This window comes from Ahaetulla prasina, chromosome 7 (assembly GCF_028640845.1).
Source record: "Ahaetulla prasina isolate Xishuangbanna chromosome 7, ASM2864084v1, whole genome shotgun sequence".
Lineage (NCBI taxonomy): Eukaryota > Metazoa > Chordata > Lepidosauria > Squamata > Colubridae > Ahaetulla > Ahaetulla prasina.
In genome coordinates this window covers 33540276-33560325 of record NC_080545.1, presented here as the reverse complement: position 1 = coordinate 33560325, position 20050 = coordinate 33540276, and the positions used below count along the sequence as shown (strand labels likewise).

The window sequence follows — 20050 nt, the reverse complement described above, 5'->3', positions numbered from 1 at the left end:
TACCACAAGGTTCCATTTTAGGCCCAGTACTCTTCAATAACTTCATAAACAATTTAGATGAGGGAATAGAAGGGAAACTTACCAAATTTGCAGATGATACTAAACTGGCAGGAGTAGCCAACACCCTAGATGATAGGCTCAAGATCCAAATGGATCTTAACAGACTTGACCACTGGGCCCTAACTAACAAAATGAAATCTAATGTAGAGAAAAGTAAAGTCTCACACTTAGACAAGAAAAATCAAAAGTACACATATAGAGTGGGAGAAACGAAGCTTAATAGCAGTAACTGTGAGAGCAATATTGGAGTCTTAGTGGACAATCAATTAAATATGAGCCCATAGTGTATAGTGACAGCCAAAAAAGCCAATGCAATCCTAAATTGCGTAAACAGAGGGATTCAATCAAGATCATGTGAGGTCCTCTATAAAGCCTTAGTAAGACCACACCTAGAATACTACATCCAGTTTTGGTTACCACACTATAAAAAAGATGTCAAGACCCTAGGAAGAGTGCAGAGAAGAGCAACAAAGATAGTTAGGGGACTGGAGGCTAAAACATATGGAGAACAGTTATAGGAACTGGGCATGGGTAGTTTTGTGAAGAGAAAGACCAGGTAGACATGATAGCAGTGTTCCAATATTTGAGGGGCTGTCACAGAGAGGAAGGGGTCAACCTATTTTACAAAGCACCTGAAGGCTAGACAAGGAATAATGGATGGAAACTTATCAGGGAGAAATTCAACCTAGAAATAAGGAGACTGTTTCTGACAGTGAGAACAATCAACCAATAGAGCAGCTTGCCTTCAGAAGTTGTGAGAGCTTCTCCAAAGAAAGCTTTCAAGAAGAGACTGGACTGCCATCTGTCAGAAATGATTTAGGGTCTCCTGCTTGGGCAGGGGATTGGACTCGATGACCTACAAGGTCCTTTCCAACTGTGTTATTCTGTTAAAATTCTGTTCTGTTCTACGTTTTGGTATGTTGGAGCATGTTCTCGTAAACCTCTCAATTATACTGTCAATATAGTTGCTGTAGGACCTACTCATTCAGGAAATACATCATCCTGAATCAGAAAGAAAACTCCTTTTTTTTTTTCAGAAAAGAGAACCAAATAACTAAAATAAATTATGGCAACCCATCCAGGCAAGACAGACTACTGCACCAGGTTATCTTTATTGCCACCCATACAAGAGAACAGGTTGGGAAGGGACCTGAAGACAGCAGAGTTTACCTTACAAATTACAGTAAAAGTCGAGTCAAATCTCCTTCAAATTGAGCTGAACTTCTGATAACTTCATGAATTCATCCATGTAATTTTCTTGGCACCAGAAAAAGAAGTGATGTGCAATGTCTGGAAGGATTCTGTTTCTGTTTATTTTTTAATGTAGTCCTTGTATCCTTTGGAGGTCTCCTACATAGACCCAGTTCTGTGCAGTTTTCAGCTATATGGTCAGCCAGGTATTATTTCTTACAATAAAAGTAGAAGCTATGGTTTGCAAACTAAATTATGCAGATATAGACAAAGTGGTGGTGCATTATTTTTATTTATTTATTCAGCTTTTTTATATAAACCTTATTTTTAGATCTCATAATTGTAGAAAATGAAGTGAAACCATATACATTATTTGAATGAATAATAAAAAATCTGACATATTTTGGCAAAACTTCAAACAGCTAGCAAAAAAAAAGACTTCTATATCCTGTAAACATTCTGTTTTTTTCTGCAGATTTTAACAAAATACCTTAATACAATTTTAATTATTATGTTCCTGTCTTGTGTCTCTTAAGCTAGGCCTAAGGAAAATATCCTGTTCCCCCCCCCCAATAAGACATCCCCTGATAATAAGCCCAAATGGGCTTTTGAGCGCATGGCAATAAGGCCAAGCGCTTATTTCAGGGTTCAAAAAAAATATAAGACAGGGTTTTATTTTCAGGGAAACAAGGTAGTATAAAATTTAGATTTTGTAGGCACCTAAAATATTCATTATTTGGCCAAATATATTTATTTTTTCTTTAATTAAAGTATATACATTAATAATACTAACAGAGGTGCTGGTGAATTTGATTCAAGGACTTTTAAGAGAATTGTATTTACTTTCAGTAAGCAAGAAGATTAGTATTGAACTTAGTTGTTTGGATAGATTAGCTAAAAGTAAAAAAAACAACCTGATCAAGCTATTTAATACTTAGGAAATTAGAAAAGTTAAATGTTTTGGCACCAATCAAGGAACAACTGATGTCTACTAAGCCACTGAAGTAACAAGATCTATTTTAAAAGTACACCATTTGCCTGTTTTGTTCAGTGTTGTCGGTATACTGAAGGAGCTTTTGTATGTAAAATATGTGTCATCTTCAGTGGTGGGATTCAAATAATTTAACAACTGGTTCTTTACCCTAATGATTTCTTCCAACAACCAGTTCATCAAACTGCTGAGAAAGTTAACAATCGGTTCTCCCGAAGTGGTGCGAAGTGGCTAAATCCCACCACTGGTCATCCCTTTGCAGCCCTTTTCTAACATGCTTCACTCTTTATATATCATTAGAAATATTTCTGGTTTTAGAAAAACCTGTGAGTTTTGCCATAATGAACTAAACAAAAACCATGCCCTTCTTATATACATTCTGCTTCCAAATTATTCTGAGATTTGCCATTTTTTTCACACACCAGTTCAGCTAGGAGGTAATCATGAAAAGGAGAGTAATAGCAGAAGAAAAAAGATGATTGTACGCAATGGATATAAATTTTTAAATGTTTGGATTCAGTAAAGACTAAAAATTGTGCTTCCATATAGTGATTGTTTACCTGACCTTTATGTGGAGTGCCCCCTTCCTTTTAAAATGAAAGTCAGGAATATTTATTTATTAAATGTCTTTGGCCACCCATCTCAGTCAATGATTCTGGGCAGCTTACAATTCAAAAAATATGTTACAGTTAAAAATATTAAAAATACTTTAAAACAATAAAAATGGTAAAATCAATAAAAACACTAAAAATATCCAAATTAAACATGCATAGGAGCAAGATACTTGGCTGGTTAGCAGTATAGCCAGGAAACAGGGTCCTTGACACATTTAGTGCTCCAGGGTCAGCAACACAGTCTTAGGGACTTACAAAAGGCTAACAGGGTTGGGGTCATTCTGATCTCTGAAGGGAGGATATTCCATAGAGCAGGGACCACTGCAGAAAACACTCATCTTCTGCTCCTTGCCAGCCAACTTTTTTTGGCTGATGGGATCTGGAAGCATTCCCATTCTATGTGACCCCATTGGATGGGTAGAGACTCTTGAAAAAAGGCAATACCAGTCCCAAGTCATGTACGGCTTTAAAAGCAACCATCAGCACTTTGAATTACAGCCAGAAGCACACCTGTAACCAGTACAGCTCATGCAAGACTGGTATAACAAGGCCTGTGTATCTGGCACCATTTACTATCCCTATGGCTGCATTCTGCACCAGTTCTGAATAGTCTTCAGGGCAGGGCAACTCCATGTAGAGTGTATTACAATAGTCTAACATGGAAGTTACAAGAGCATGAATTACTGCAAGCAGGATCAGGGTTTACCCTGTGATATATGGAATTGTGACACAAATTCATACTCAGTGCATTGCTGAAATGCTGTAAACCTAGAAAATAAACAAATACTGCATTGAAGTATGACAGTGAATAATCTTTTATACATAGGAAATTTGACAGATCCAAGTGCTGATGACTATATTGTTTCCATAAAAATGAACTGGTGGAATTAGCTGTTTTCTGAGCAAGCTAGTAAGGTGTGTAAACTTTAGAAATGATTGAACATTTAAAAAAAAGCAAAGCAAATTGCTTTTATGCTTGATTTTATTTAATTATATGGTATGTAGCTAAGGAGCTACTTTGAACATCATGAAGGAGCTAATTTATAATAAGGTTCATTTAGCGTAGTCTAAATGGCAGCAAGTCTTTATAGCGTTTTAGTCATCAACACTGGAAATGCTCAGAATTTCTGTTATGCTTCAAAGACGTTTTTTAAATAGAACTTCTGACATTCATAATCTGTTTGGCAACTGCCATGATCCCTCTGCCATTGACTAAAATTGGAAAAACCATAAGAATAGAATAGAATAGAATAGAATAGAATAGAATAGAATAGAATAGAATAGAATAGAATAGAATAGAATTTTATTGGCCAAGTGTGATTGGACACACAAGGAATTTGTCTTGGTGCATATGCTCTCAGTGTATATAAAAGAAAAGATACGTTCATCAAGGTACAACATTTACAACACAATTGATGGTCAATATATCAATATAAATCATAAGGATTGCCAGCAACAAGTTATAGTCATAGAGTCATAAGTGGAAAGAGATTGGGATGGGAACTATGAGACGATTAATAGTAGTGCAGATTCAGTAAATAGTTTGACAGTGTTGATGGAATTATTTGTTTAGCAGAGTGATGGCCTTCGGGAAAAAACTGTTCTTGTGTCTAGATGTTCTGGTGTGCAGTACTCTATAGCGTCGTTTTGAGGGTAGGAGTTGAAACAGTTTATGTCCAGGATGCGAGGGGTCTGTAAATATTTTCACGGCCCTCTTCTTGATTTGTGAAGTATACAGGTCCTCAATGGAAGGCAGGTTGGTAGCAATTATTTTTTCTGCAGTTCTAATTATCCTCTGAAGTCTGTGTTTTTCTTGTTGGATTGCAGAACCGAACCAGACAGTTATAGAGGTGCAAATGACAGACTCAATAATTCCTCTGTAGAACTGAATCAGCAGCACCTTGGGCAGTTTGAGCTTACTGAGTTGGCGCAGAAAGAACATTCTTTGCTGTCCTTTTTTAATGATGTTTTTGATGTTAGCTGTCCATTTTAGATCTTGCGATATGATAGAACCTAGAAATTTGAAGGTTTCTACTGTTGATACTGTGTTGTCTAGTATTGTGAGAGGTGGAAGTATGGAAGGGTTTCTCCTAAAGTCTACCACCATTTCTACGGTTTTGAGTGTGTTCAGTTCCAGATTGTTTTGGTTGCACCACAAGGCTAGTCGTTCGACCTCTCGTCTATATAAGTGAAATGGCAAAGGAAAGGTAGAGAATTTGGTACTAAGCCAAGAATTTATGGCCTCTGAATATCTGGGAAATACTATATTCTTGGGGGGGAAAAATATTGGTTTTCTGTTGGGTGAATTCAAAATGTAAAAAACACAACTTCTGACGTTTTTATTTACAGTACTCAGAGAGGTAAGAGCTGCTTTTATTAAGATTTGGCTTGCTATGAATGATTGAATCCTTTCACCTGCACTTAATCATTTGAATGGAGAACAGAACCTTTGGTTATGGACAGATTTTCTGTTCCAACTAAAAAGCAGACTGACCTTTTGCGATATATTGCAATGTGTGTGGTTTGTATTACACTGCTTAGCTCTGAAAGAGCATGAAGCAATAGCTGTGAAAAAGTGGTATTTGGAGAAGAAAACTTTTAGGATTAAGATTTTGTATGGTAATCAGAACTGGGATGCTCATCCATCATGTACATTCATATGCTATAGTTTGGCCTTATATTGTAAAGACAGTTTTCTAAAATGCTTGCACATTGTTAGCAAAATCAGGACTAAAGCCTGAAGTGGATGTCTTTGTTTTGACTGACCCAATAATACATATAATTCCACGAACAATTGTATTGTTGATGAAATAACACACACTCATATACAAAAAACGATTTGCTGTGAAATGCTGCTATGAATTTAGTAGCATGGTTATTAACAAATGCTAGAAACATTTGACGTTCTTTGAGGAAGATAAGACAGAAAAATGGGTGTAACCGCAAGTCCCATCTAAATTCTCTCAGAGGCAACAGATTAATGGCAAGAGATGGTGATGGGGGAGAAACTGTACTTGATTTGATGTGCTTCCCAGGAAAGAGAAGTATTGCCTCTGATATCTGTAGTGATAGTTGTCTCTGCAGCAAGTAGCACTTCAACTTCCTCCACAGCCAACATCTTCTATCCCAGAAGTAGCAGGAACAACATATAAATACAACTTTCCTATTGCCTCCAACCTTATAGGGCCTTTTAAAAAATGAAAGTTTTACTGTGCCAGTAGGGATCTTAGAATAAATTATGCATTTAATCATCAAAAAGTATTTGGTGGTATAGATGGATAATGATTCTGCTTCCAGATTAGATAATCAAATTAAATTTGGAAAATATATTTTAAATTACAGATTTCTTTTGGAACAATAATTGTCAGAGCTAGGTTTTTCAGTATACTTTGTCATAATGGTCCTTGATGAACAGTAAGGTAGTTATGGTTTTATGGTTATGGTTGTCAACTCTGCATTTAGATTGCAGTTATTAAAATGTGAGTGTTCATGTATGGAAGCAAATTATTATTATTGCTTATCTTTAAAATGCCTTAAAACAAACAATTTTAAAAGTTGGCAGATTAGAAAACAGGTGTACAACATAAAATTCATTCTCCAAAGGAGCAATAAAATATCCTCTTGACAGGCAAAATGGAAAATTCATTACAAGATGCTATAGTGTTATCAGAGATGTACTAAATCTGTATCCATGTGTTATGATTGTAAATCTACCACAAGCCAGTCATAAGGCTATTTCTTGCACTATCACCAAGTGGAGCTCAGTTGACTAAATTATATGGAGTAGAGACTCTTGTTTTACCGTTTCCTACCTTATGTGTGAAGAACTATTCCTTCAATTATTCTGACCTAAAACCATTTAAAGCAGTACTTCCCAAACCTGGATAAATAACCCAAAAATGGGCAAAGGTTAGCCCAAAGGTTGGGCTAAGGGACACATCAGAGACATTTAAATTGACTTAAAGTGTTTTGCCTATATTGGATAAAAAAGACTTTCTGATAAGCAGTTTTTGGTAATGAAGGAAAATGGGAAGCATTAATTTGAAGCTTTAAAAAGGGTAAACCATAATCTGAATTTTGGCTAAAAAGAGATTAGAAGCCAGTGCAACTATTATGGAAAATGAGCTACATATCGCAAATCCAATCTATTGAATACAATAGCTATTACATTTTAGGCAGACTATTTTGTAGACACTTGACAAAGGAAGATCCATGTAGAATACATTATATTAAGCCAAAGATTGATTTAAATAATTCTGGAGACATACATGTTAGTGCACTGTTCTAAAATGAGTAAATTGTTGCTATCTATAAAACTCCATCTATGATTACCTTCAGAATGTGATTTAGCTTCTGCAAAATACATATAAATGAATAAAAAGGAAAAACATCAGTATCTGATATTTTTCATAATACAATAAGACAAAAAAATTCTACTATTTGTTTTATTCAAGGCTCAGAGGGATATAAATACAATGGAGTAATAAACTTACTAACATGATATATATCAAATTATCTAATGGATTTGGGGAATGTATTTTTTCAAGTTGTAAATTATTCAGACAAGGAATAAGGAAAGAGCTACTTATTTTTTGTAATTATCTGTGATGCGTCTCATATATAGAGGTGTGCGTGTTTCTCCCATTATTTATATTTCCTGATTTATGTAACATAATTCCAGCTCATTGTAGCATGAGGAGTATGCATAGTATATATTATTCCCTATTTATTCTTTATTTTATTAAAAAAATGACTCTTCACTTAAAATCCACTGTATGGTGACTTGCATAAAAGCAACAAAATGCACGATCCAGATGCAAATTGTCATTGTTGCAATTAAGTACTGGTACCTACGCTGGATGTGTTCTATGACAATCTCATTTTTCCTGCGTAACCATTGTTCCTGCACACCTTCTTGTTAAAGCTTTAGGAAGCATTTCCTGATTCAGGGAATGACATGTCTTTGATTTGTTGATATATTATTTTGCACATTTTTATATTGATGCAACTTTAATTCTATTAATTTACTGGAGAATTGAGGAACCCCAAAACAAGCAACTTTGCTATGTACTATAAATTTGGTTGAAGCATAGCTAATATGATTAGTGTCACCATAAAGAATGATAATACACCTTATTTCATTACAATACACAGCTAATAACGTTATTTGCATCCCCAGCATATCTGTGCATGATTGCTAGTAATAATCCTGTCACAATATGCAAGTGTCTCATTCCAATTGCAGCAATGAATTCAAAGATACATAGAACACATTTATTTCTGACTTCATAATGCTTGCTATTCATTAAATACTAAATGACTCATCCAGACATCTTAATACAGCATAAAGTGACTGAGAGAACTAATAATTTTTCTCGCTTTTTCAAACCACACAAGCATGTTACTGATTTATAATTAATGCAAATTAAAACTGTAAGCTATGTTTTTCACATTGGGAAAAGGTTTGCAATGTTTTATGACTACAACAACCTTGAATAGTTTAGACTCATTTGTTTTGCTTTAATATTTTTAAATACATATTTCCAAGATGGTTTTCTGGGCTATGATAAATATTAGCAACAGGACTTTTAAAAAGCTGCATTTTGCAGTGAACCTCTTGAAGTAAAATGAATTTGCATCCCTAGACAATTATTAAAGTGGAGTTGATTGTTTAGATAAATTTAACTTACCGTAGGCCTTGAAAAATGCCAGTGGTTATAAAATATCGTGTTTCCTTTGAACCAAAATATGTATAAACAAAAAGCTGACATACTAACAATTGCAGAACAAACCTATTGCAGTGACATTTCTGTGACTTTACATTGTAATGACTGATTCAGATGTTGATTTGGGGTAATATTACAGCTTTTTAAAGAATTTTTTTTTTTTTAGATTTCAGGTATTTAAGATGATCCTTTTTTCTAATAGTGAACAATTTATTAAAATATAAAAACTGAAAAACACAACAAAACTGATTGCTTTCCCAATAAGGTTTTAATAATAAGTTACTTTGCATTGAATATTCAAGCAATCTGTACCTTTTAAAATTCAAAGTTACTTCTTTCATTGAAGAGCATAGCCCAAGAGATGACTGGCAGATTCAGTCACTTTCTAATGCAAAAACTATTTGATAAGGATTTTTTTCAGAGCAATTCCCTGATGCATCTAATGTGTCAAAAATAATTAGGTTTTGGCAGATTTACCATTGCAGCACAACCCTTTCCTTGGGTAGGGCCTGGATCATGTTAAGCCTTGTTTGTGTGTGACAGCATTATTATTCTTGTTAGCTACCCACTTCCCCCCATCGTTCTGTTGTGTTTGGAAATTTCCCACCTCAACTTGTGTTCCTCACCAGTGTTTTTCTTCATTTATTGACAGTTGGTAAAGATATTCATTAATTTAGAGTTAAAAACATGTATCATCATGTCTCACTGAACTGCTGGGCTGAAGTTGATTAATGGCAAAGACTGGCTGCAGGTTTTCCTCTTGAGAAGCAGCATGCTGGCCCTGCATATTAATGAGAGACTGTGGCTTCTATTAACTAGATAAAAAAAACAGGTCTTCTCTTGCTTCAGGGTAAAGAGGATGTATTTTTTCATTATTATTATTTATATAATATTTTCATCAGGTGCCTGGTTTGAACCTTCCAAGCTTCTACCTACCTCACTCCTTCTCCAAAACAAACATGTGCATTTCAGCTAGAGGGGGAAAAAACTTGAGGATATGCACTGATTAATTTTCCATCATTATATTGTCACACTTGTCACATTCAGCATAAAAAATAATTAGATAAAATTATGTGTAGGTGCATTCAAAAATACATAAGGTTGCATGTTTTAAAACCCTCATTGATATATTGAAAATAACACTTTGTCAGATTGGCCACACTTATTCCCTTGACTCCATAGGTGTTAGAAATAAAAGGTATTTTTACTAGAGATGCTGAGTGCAGCGTGAGCGAGGTAAGCTCTGAAGAAAAAACATGTGAAAATCATATATTGAAAGCAATCCCCAATGCCCAAATTCCTCCCCCCTGGGAGAATAGTCCAATCAGATCCTGTTCTGATGCTTTGGGAACCTGGTGCCTCAGGCACCACAGTAAATTTCTTTCCCAGGGCTGATGTCGTTGAAGGCAGGAAGATATCTCAGTCTGGCAGCTCTGTTTCCTGTCAGTGTCCATACTCCCCAATTTCTCATAGCATTCCTTCACACTTCCAGTACTCTTCCCTTCCAAATGCCCCCTCCCCACTGGTTTTGGCAGTTGCTAGAGAGCTTCAAAGAAAATGAAGATGGCAGCTGACAGTTTTGTATATTAAATTATTAGTCACTGATTTGTTGGTATTCATTTAATCAGAAATCCTGTTTTTCTTTCATATTTTGAAGAACATTAAAAGAAGTCAAATGATTATGAGGAAGGTATGAATGGACTAGAGATGCTGTTGGTGTAAGATTACATTTTCTGTACTCACTATCCTTTTCACAGTTCCCTTTAATTATTTTGCTATTTATATTTATATTGACAATTACAAATTCTATTGGAATTCAGGTAGCTTAAGTAAAGCATCATATGATAAACAGTTCAAACACAAGCATATTTAAACATGCAATTATTCAGATACAAAGCCAGAATCAGATGAAGAGCACAAGTCCAGGTAAATCCAATAAGAATTCTGACTGCTATCTTGAAATTCTATGAGTAGGCCAAGAATTCTTTAGTCTGAATCCTATTTTGTAATGTTTTCATTGTGATAGAAGAAAGAGAAAATTGCTCATTGTCTACTGACAAATGTACTAAATAAGTAAAATTCTGACACACTGTCTTCTCCTTAGACACTCAATCCATGTCAAAGAAGAGCCAGTGACTGCTGAGGATGAAGACTGTCCAATGTCTTTGGTGACAACAGCGAATCACAGTCCAGAATTGGAAGATGATAGAGAAATTGAAGAAGAGCCTTTATCTGAAGATCTGGAATGAACAGAGACTTGGGAAACCTCAAAATGAAGGGACATAACACTGACCTTCCCAACCACTCCATAACCATGAATATTTGACAGATTTTTACTGTGACTATTTATTAAGCATGGATAAAGGAGAAACAATCCTAAAGGAACTCATTAAGCCAGCCCTTTGGGAATCCAATTACAAGCAGGCAAATAGCTTGTGGGGTTTTTTTGGTTTTTTTTCCTTTCTTTTTTAAAGATAAACTGATTTTCTTGAAAAACAAAACTGTTTATATATAATGGCTTGCCCATTTAAAAAATGCGGCTAACAAGGGTTCATGACATGACTGAATATGAGGATACATGTTCTATAGAAAGCAAATGGGCCTCATATACTGCCAAAAATAGTGTTAGTTTCATCAATGTGAAAATTCCAGCATACCGTAGTTGTAATAATGTTAGAAACAATTGCTGGTCAAGTTCAACTTGTTGCTATTGTTTTTAATTTGCACAGGAGTAGTATCAGAAATTAGTGTCACTGCTTGTATCTAGCTGAATTTTAAACTACAGAATGTTAGTTTTTTTCATGTTGGTGCCACCAACTGTAAATGACATAAGTTAGTTCTAACAAACCACAGTAATTAGACTGTTGCGACCATCTAAAATCTAAGCTTCCAGTCTGTGCTGTTAGTGTTAAGATGTAAAGTGCAATCCTAAGCTAACATTGTCTGTGCAAGCACCATAGAAACATTTGCATATCTGCATATATCTTACAACTGTACTCTTTACCTCCTTGTGATAAAGCTTTGTCTACCTGCAAACACAGTCAAAGGCTACAGCTGCAAACCAAAGCCTACTCTAACAATGGCCAATAGCTCAATGACAGAAGCAGCCACATGCTTTGGTCAGCCTTCTGTAACTTTAATTAGTACAAAGGAACTTTTCCATGAACTACCTGCTGTTTTCTGAAGACCTCTGGGATCTTTTCATTTAGCCCTAGTCCAAGAAATAAATATGGGGAAAAAGTCAATTTTGTCACAGTGTAATCTTCTGAGACCAAAAGTCAACCTCAATGCAGTGAAGATTTGTTTTTATTTTAAAACAGAGGTGAGAATGAAGTTTGTGCAGAAGTTAACAATAGAAAGCAACAAACATGGATCACTGACCAAAATGATGTACTTGATGCAAATGCAGATTGTGTATTGTTATGTAAAATATGTTTTTTTTTAATTATGTTCCCTCTCCATTCAGACTGGTTTCCCCCATGCCCACTCCCGTTCCCTGTGATGAATACATGTTGTTGGAAGAAGTCTCGTATGGTCTTAAACTTCGTTGTGTGCTACTTTTTATAGTCTTAAGTTATAAATGACAAAAAAGTAGGAACCAAACATAAAAAAAGGTCTAGTAAAGCCAAAAATTAATTTCATATTGATTTAAAGTAATCTAGGTGAGTTTTTACAATGAAAGCAAAGATTATAGCAATTGTAGTCCATGGTATTTATTTTCAGTCAAACCAAAGTTACAAAAAATTCTGCCTCTGTTAATACGGGATACTAACACTAACAATACACTCCCTTTGGAAGACTTGCACAGGCCAAATTGTTGGAATGCTGTTTTTCCTTCTCCTGTTTTTTTCCTCCTCCTCCTCCTCCTCCTCCTCCTCCTCCTCCTCCTCCTCCTCCTCCTCCTCCTCCTCCTCCTCCTCCTCCTCCTCCTCCTCCATCCCTATCTTCCTACAACTCCAAACCCCAAATTACAATGGTACAATAATGGTGTATTTGACATTAGTATAGTCTAATGTTTGCTTATATCCTACAAACTTTACATGTTGCTTTTCATGTGCCAAGTCTTGATAATATTCCCCCCCGCAACCAAGGGACCTCATAACCTGATTATGGTTATTGCTTTACAAACCGTTTTTTTTTCCACAGAAGGTGGCTGCTAGAGCTTAACATAAGTACCAGTTCCATGTGATGGGCCTGGGTCTTGCAAACTAAGCTCATTGTATTCTTTGCTGAAATCAGCAAATAAACTTAAAGAGAAACACAGTCATCTATCACGCCAAATAAAAGGACAAAATGGCTTTCGAAAGGGTTTTTCCCACTTACCCAAAAGACTTTTTGAAAGCTTCTACCTCTGCAAAAGAAAAAAACAAAAAGAAATTAGAACAATTATGGCAGATCGCATGAATTGTGAGATCATCACAGTAACTGCTATTTTTCATTACATTTGTCTTTGGGTCATGATAACAAAATGTTTAAAGTAGTGACATCAAAAGAAAGCTTAACATGTGAATGAGGGTTTTCCCCAAGTCATCTGGGATCCCTGATATGTGGATGACTGAAAGGAACTGATATTTCTTTCAATTGCATGTTCAAAGACTTTGATGGACTGGAAGTTACAGTGATAATTGGACCATCAAGAAGGTGGCCTAAGACTACAATGCTAAAGTATGCATACCTCAGTTACAAACCTTTTTGAAAGGAAGTCTCAGCCACAGAATGCATATACCTGTAGAGTTTTGCATGGGTTTTATATAAATACAGTTTAAAGGAAAAAATAGCTGCTTGCACATTATACCAGAAAAACCTCCAAAACTGCAATTGCTTTGAAAAATAGACTTTAGGTTTTTTGGAGTTTTCTGAGATGCTTGGTCTGTATTTTGATAATTGTGCATATTATGTAAAAATGTTGGTGGACCCATAAATGACCAGACTTTTTCTAAGAAAAATGTTGCTTTAATGCATTTCATGAATTTTTACTCTGATATCATTGCTTGCTAGTAATAGCAAACCTGCTTTTCTGCATCTGCTTTGCGTAGCTATTGTAAGGCTTTGAACTAATGTATGTATTTATTGCTTGAACTTCTGTGCATACCTTATAAAGCATAATGTCTGACAATTTAAATGGCTCATGTATTCTTGCTTCTAACATAAGCTGGTAATGGGGACTATGATCTTTTGTATACAGCAGATTTTAACTGTAGCACAACTTCTGTTTATGTATTGGTGGAATATATCTGTTTTATTTATCTTTTTTGAGGTAAACTAATTTTTGATACTTTTCATTATGTGTACTGTGTTCATACCTAGAATTCTCTGACGTTAGAAGTCATGGTTGAGAATTGTAACAGCTGTTGTTCATTCTGTATTCATGGTTCTCACTGCTGAATAAAATAAAGGACCAAACTTAGGATTTGAAAGAAAACTGTCTACCTCTAACACCAGGGAGTTATCAGACTTTATTTTACATAGTTTTAGTCTACAAAGACAAATTGCTTAAACCTAATGGACTTAAAGCTTATGTTCTATATGGTTGAATTCATGACACAGTTGTACTGTTTCAAAATCAATTAAAATGTCATTTGAATATTATAAGCATTAGATACTGCTAACTGGGTTTTCCTTTGATAACTCAGATATGAGAAAATGATCATCAGCATTCTGTGTTTACAGTTCTTTAATTTCAGAAAATGTGATTTGGGTTGTTTTTTGTTTTTGTTTTTGTTTTGGTTGTTCTTTTGTTTTGTTTTTTGTAATGAAGGAATTAAAGCCTACCCAGCTAGGAGTACAGCAAATGATCTTTATTTCAAGGAAAAAAGAGATGAAGGATTTGACTGTCCTGGTCCGAACCAATTTCAAGGGACCATGGTTTGTTTCTCTCAGATTCCTCAAATTGGACATTCACTTGTGGATACTCTCCTTCCTGAATTTAGCTAATACATTCCGATATTAGGGTACATTTTTTAAAGACTAGTGTAATTACTGCTTATAAAGCACTTACAAACCCTTCCCTTGTTATTTCAAAAGTGCAAATCAGAATAGGTTTTGTCCATAAATCAGGCATATTTAACAAAGAATATGTAAATTTTACTATAGCATTCATGTGTACAGTGTTTTCACTGCTTCTGGATGTAAAAACTGTAAATGAAGCCATTTCATTCACTTGCTTAAATTTCTGGTGTATAAATAAAAAGTCTTAATTTTTTTTGACCCATTTATAACCCACAAGGTTTTAATTCTTTTCTCAGAAGTCATGCTTCCACCCTACAAGCTCAGTTCCTGTATGTTTATGTAGGAATCATATAATGTTTGGCAGCGTGGTTATGACAAACTTTGGAGGGGCCCCAAGGGCTGTAAAAGGAAGATTAAAGGCAGGTTAGCTTTACAAATACTACATGAAGCTGTTCAAACACTCATTTATTTATACTTTTCTACCTATGGTTATAATAAACACATGTTCTAATCTGAATTATCTAACAACAACAACAATAATAATAATAATAATATTTTAATTTGTATACCGCCCTTCTCCTGAAGGACTCAGGGCGGTGAACAGGCAGAATAAAAACAGCAATCAAATACATACAATAAAATATCAATTAAAAAACTTATTAAATTTAGCCCGAATTTAAATACCTTTAAAATCCAAAAACCTAATTTAAAAATTTAAAACCCTAAAAACAACTAAAAAGTTCTATGCCAGTCCCGCACGGGTAAATAAATAGGTCTTAGGCTCGCGGCGAAAGGTCCAAAGGTCCGAAATTTGGCGAAGTCCAGAGGGAAGCTCGTTCCATAGGGTAGGAGCCCCCACAGAGAAGCCCCTGGGGGCCGCCAGCCGACATTGCTTGGCTGACGGCACCCTGAGGAGTCCCTCTCTGTGAGAGCGCACGGGTCGGTGGGAGACAAGCGGTGGCAGTAGGCGGTCCCGTAAGTAACCCGGTCCTAAGCCATGGAGCGCTTTAAAGGTGGTAACCAACACCTTGAAGTGCACCCGGAAGACCACAGGCAGCCAGTGCAGTCTGCGCAGGATTGGTGTTATATGGGAGCTCTGACCAGCTCCCTCTATCACCTGCGCAGCTGCATTCTGGAGTAGCTGAAGCCTCCGGGTGCTCCTCAAGGGGAGCCCCATGTAGAGAGCATTGCAGTAGTCCAAGCGAGAGGTACCAAGAGCATGAGTGACTGTGCATAAGGAATCCCGGTCAAGAAAGGGGCGCAACTGGTGGATCAGGCGAACCTGATAAAAAGCTCTCCTGGAGACGGTCGTCAAGTGTTCTTCAAAAGACAACCGTCCATCCAGGAGAACACCTAAGTTGCGCACCCTCTCCATCGGGGCCAATGACTCACCCCCAACAGTCAGCCGTGGTTGTAGCTGACTGTACCGGGATGCCGGCATCCACAGCCACTCTGTCTTGGAGGGATTGAGTTTGAGCCTGTTTCTCCCCATCCAGACCCGCACGGCTTCCAGACACCGGGACAGCACTTCAACAGCTTCGTTGGGGTGGCTCGGGGTGGAAAAGTACAGCTGCGTGTCGTCAGCGCACAGTTGATAACTCACCCCAAAGCCACTGATGATCTCGCCCAGTGGCTTCATATAGATGTTGAACAGGAGGGGCGAGAGAATCGACCCCTGCGGCACCCCATACATGAGGCGCCTCATGGTCGATCTCTGCCCCCCTGCCAACACCGTCTGCGACCGCTCAGAGAGGTAGGAGGAGAACCACTGATAAACGGTGCCTCCCACTCCCAAACCCTCCAACCGGCGCAGCAGGATACCATGGTCGATGGTATCAAAAGCCACTGAGACATCTAGTGGGACTAGGGCAGAGGAATAACCCCTGTCCCGAGCCCTCCAGAGATCATCAACCAACGCGACCAAAGTTGTTTCCGTGCTGTATCCAGGCCGAAAGCCGGACTGGAACAGGTCTAGATAGACCGTTTCATCCAGGAACTGGGGTAGCTGACATGCCACCACACTCTCTACAACCTTCGCCACAAAGCGAAGGTTGGAGACAGGATGGTAATTACCTAAAATGGCCAGGTCCAAGGAAGGCTTCTTGAGGAGGGGTCTCACCACTGCCTCTTTCAAGGCGGGAGGGACAACCCCCTCCAACAAAGAAGCATTAATAATTCCCTGGAGCCAGCCCCGTGTCATCTCTTGTGTGGCCAGCACCAACCAGGAGGGACACGGGTCCAATAAACATGTAGTGGCATTAAGCTTACCCAGCAACCTGTCCACATCCTCAGGAGTCACAGGATCAAACTCATCCCAAACAGTCTCAACAAGACGAGGCTCTGACCTCTCACCTGGATCTACCCAATTTTGGTCTAAACCATCTCGGAGCTGAGCGATTTTATCGTGCAGATACTTACTAAAATCCTCGGCTCGGCCCTGCAAGGGGTCATCCCGCGCCTCCTGCTGCAGGAGTGAGCGGGTCACCCGAAACAGGGTGGCCGGGCGGTTATCTGCCGATGCAATAAGGGAGGAAACGTATGTATGCTTAGCCTCCCTCAATGCCACCAGGTAGGTCTGAATAAATGACCTAACCAAGTGTTCGGTCAGCTTCGGAAGGACTAGACCGCCAGACACTCTCTAGGCGTCTTTTCCGACGTTTCATCTCCCTCAGCTCCTCAGTAAACCAAGGAGCTGGTTGAGACCTACGCCGGGTCAGAGGCTGCAAAGGCACGACATGGTCCAGAGCCCCAGCCGCGGCCTGTTTCCAGGCCACAACTAGTTCTTTGGCCGTGCCGTGGACCAGTTCCTCAGGAAACGGCCCAAGCTCTGTCAGGAACCTCTCCGGGTCCATCAGGTGCCTGGGACGGAACCAACGCATTGGTCCCGTCTCCCTGCGGTGTTGGGTAGCGGTCCAAAAGTCCAGACAAAGGAGAGAATGATCCGACCATGACAAAGGTTCAACGACTATATCACCCAGTTCCAGATCATTCATCCACTGACCCGAGATAAAAATCAGATCTAGTGTGCCTCCCCCGATGTGAGTAGGGCCGTTCACTACTTGAGTCAGGCCCATGGCTGTCATGGAGGCCATGAACTCCCAAGCCGCCGAAGATGCCACGCCGGTTGATTGCAGGTTGAAATCCCCCATGACCATCAGTCTGGGGGTCTCAACCGCCAACCCGGTAAGCACCTCCAGCAACTCGGGCAGGGCTGTTGTCACACAGCAAGGAGCCAGGTACGTGATCAACAAGCCCACCTGAGTCCTACGGCCCCACTTCACATAGAGGGTTTCACAACCAGATATCTGAGGTACAGTGGTCTCCCTCAGTTCTAGACTTTCTTTGATAACAACCGCCACCCCTCCACCCCTACCTTGGGCCCTCGGCTGGTGAAATGCTCGGAAACCTGGTGGGCACATCTCAACCAGGGGAGTCCCCCTTCTGTACCCAACCAGGTTTCCGTAATGCCCACAATGTCCGCGGCCCCCTCCTGAATAAGATCGGAAATCAGGGGGGCTTTGTTCACCACGGACCTCGCATTGCATAGCATCAGGCAAAGGTCCAAGCTCTGAGGAATCTGGTCACCCGGGGAATGGGAAAAGTCTGAGGGGCCGGAGCACACGATCACTCTTAAACAGCGAGCGCGTACTCCTGAAACAGGATGTGGCCCCCCGCTTCCGCCATATCTGCCCCTCCCACTTACCGTGCCAATGCCAAAACAAAAGAATAGAGTTGTGGATAAGATCAAATGTTTATTTCAGAACATGGGAAAGCATCAAATAGAAATAGGAACAATAGTATTAGGTGCTCTAAAACTTACATCTTGTTATTGTGATTAATTTGATAGTTTTATACTCCATGATTTGTCTAATCACTTTCATGTGCAAGTGAACTATGTCCTATCAAGTTCTGAAGAATCTCTCATTTGATTAATTGGCATTTAGTTCTACGTCTGGAAAGACACAGAAAAAAACTCACCCTATCCCTTACTCTTCATCTTGTGTATTGTTTAGAGCAAGTACATCCTTACACATATTTTTCTTACCCTGTCTTGTAAATTCTTATTCATATTTTTCTAAGCACCAACATATCTTTAATAAATAGTCAATTTATTGCTCTTGCTATCTTGTAAATTCTTCCTCCAGTGCTGCATCTTCTTTCATAAATAGAATAGAATAGAATAGAATTGTTTATTGGCCAAGTGTGATTGGACACACAAGGAATTTGTCTTGGTGCATATGCTCTCAGTGTACATAAAAGAAAGATACGTTCATCAAGAATCATAAGGTACAACACCTAATTATAGTCATAGGGTACAAATAAGCAATCAGGAAACAATATCAATATAAATCGTAAGGATACGAGCAACAAAGTTACAGTCATACAGTCATAAGTGGAAGGAGATGGGTGATGTGAACGATGAGAAGATTAATAGTAGTGCAGTAATAAATAGTTTGACAAGAGTTGAGGAAATTATTTGTTTAGCAGATTGATGGCGTTCAGGAAAAAACTGTTCTTGTGTCTAGTTGTTCTGGTGTGCAGTGCTCCATAGTGGGTTGCTACCTGTTCTCCCCAGTTTGCAAGAACCGGTAGTAAACATTTTGAGTAGTTCGGAGAACCGGTAGTAGAAATTCTGCCTGGTCCCGCCCCCAGTCTATTGCTGCCTCCCGACTCCCAGCTGATCGGCTAGAAGGAAAAAATCAAGACTCACTTGTCAAAGAAGAGGAAAAAAAAACAAGACACCGTCCCTTTAAATTGATCAGCTGCTTCTCAGCCTGGAGATTGCTTGGCAAAGAAGAAGGGGGGAAAATGCTGTCGTTTTAAACTGACAGAGTGGCTAGAAGCTCCGTTCTGGGTCAGCTGAACAACAAATTGGATAAGAGGAGGAATTCTTATATGGTTCAATGTTTTTGAAGTATTGGGGTTTGTGCAACATGGGCTTTGTGTTTCTAAAAAGGTTTGGGCAATTTCCATTGTGAAGTATCCTGTCTTGAATGAGTTTTCTGCCTGCTTGTAAATGGAGCCGAACTTCCGGTAGCTGTTTTCTGCTTACAAAGTTTCCTTTATGCAGCTGGCAGGAATGTGGAATTCCAGGCAGGTTTCTTGCTAGCAGCTTGATTATTCCTTAAATATCTGGGATATTTTATTTGGGAAATGAAGAGGGGGGAGTTTGATTCCTTCCCAGAACAGATTAATGGGGTGGGGAGGAAATGGGATTTTGAAGTAACCTTCCCCTGGAGTGGGGAGGGAATGGGGATTTTAGGCTTGCTGTCAAAATCATTAATACTAATGATTTTTTTGAACAATATGCAGGTTGTATTACATGAATGGCTATTTTATATGTGAAATTATGACTGAAACCTATATAGGTTTACACTGTCAGGAAGTTGGTCCTTAGTTTTAGGTTGCTTTTCTCTTTGTTGAGTTTCTATCCATTGCTTCTTGTTTTGCCTTCTGGTGCTTTGGAAAATACTATCTCCCCCCTTCTTTCTAGCAGCCCCTTAAAAGCCTGTTGCCTA

The 20050-nt window shown here is 38.4% G+C and overlaps 1 protein-coding gene across 1 annotated transcript in view; it reads left to right on the top strand.

The window, feature by feature from the left end:
* FOXP2 (forkhead box P2) overlaps positions 1–14779 on the top strand; it is a 1142483-nt gene extending 1127704 nt beyond the window's left edge. Inside the window, exon 27 of the mRNA XM_058190721.1 lies at positions 10687–14779. Within this exon, the coding sequence (XP_058046704.1) occupies positions 10687–10831 (145 nt within the window). The 3' untranslated portion in view covers positions 10832–14779. The remainder of the gene's footprint in view (positions 1–10686) is intronic.
* The last annotated feature ends 5271 nt before the right edge of the window (positions 14780–20050 follow it).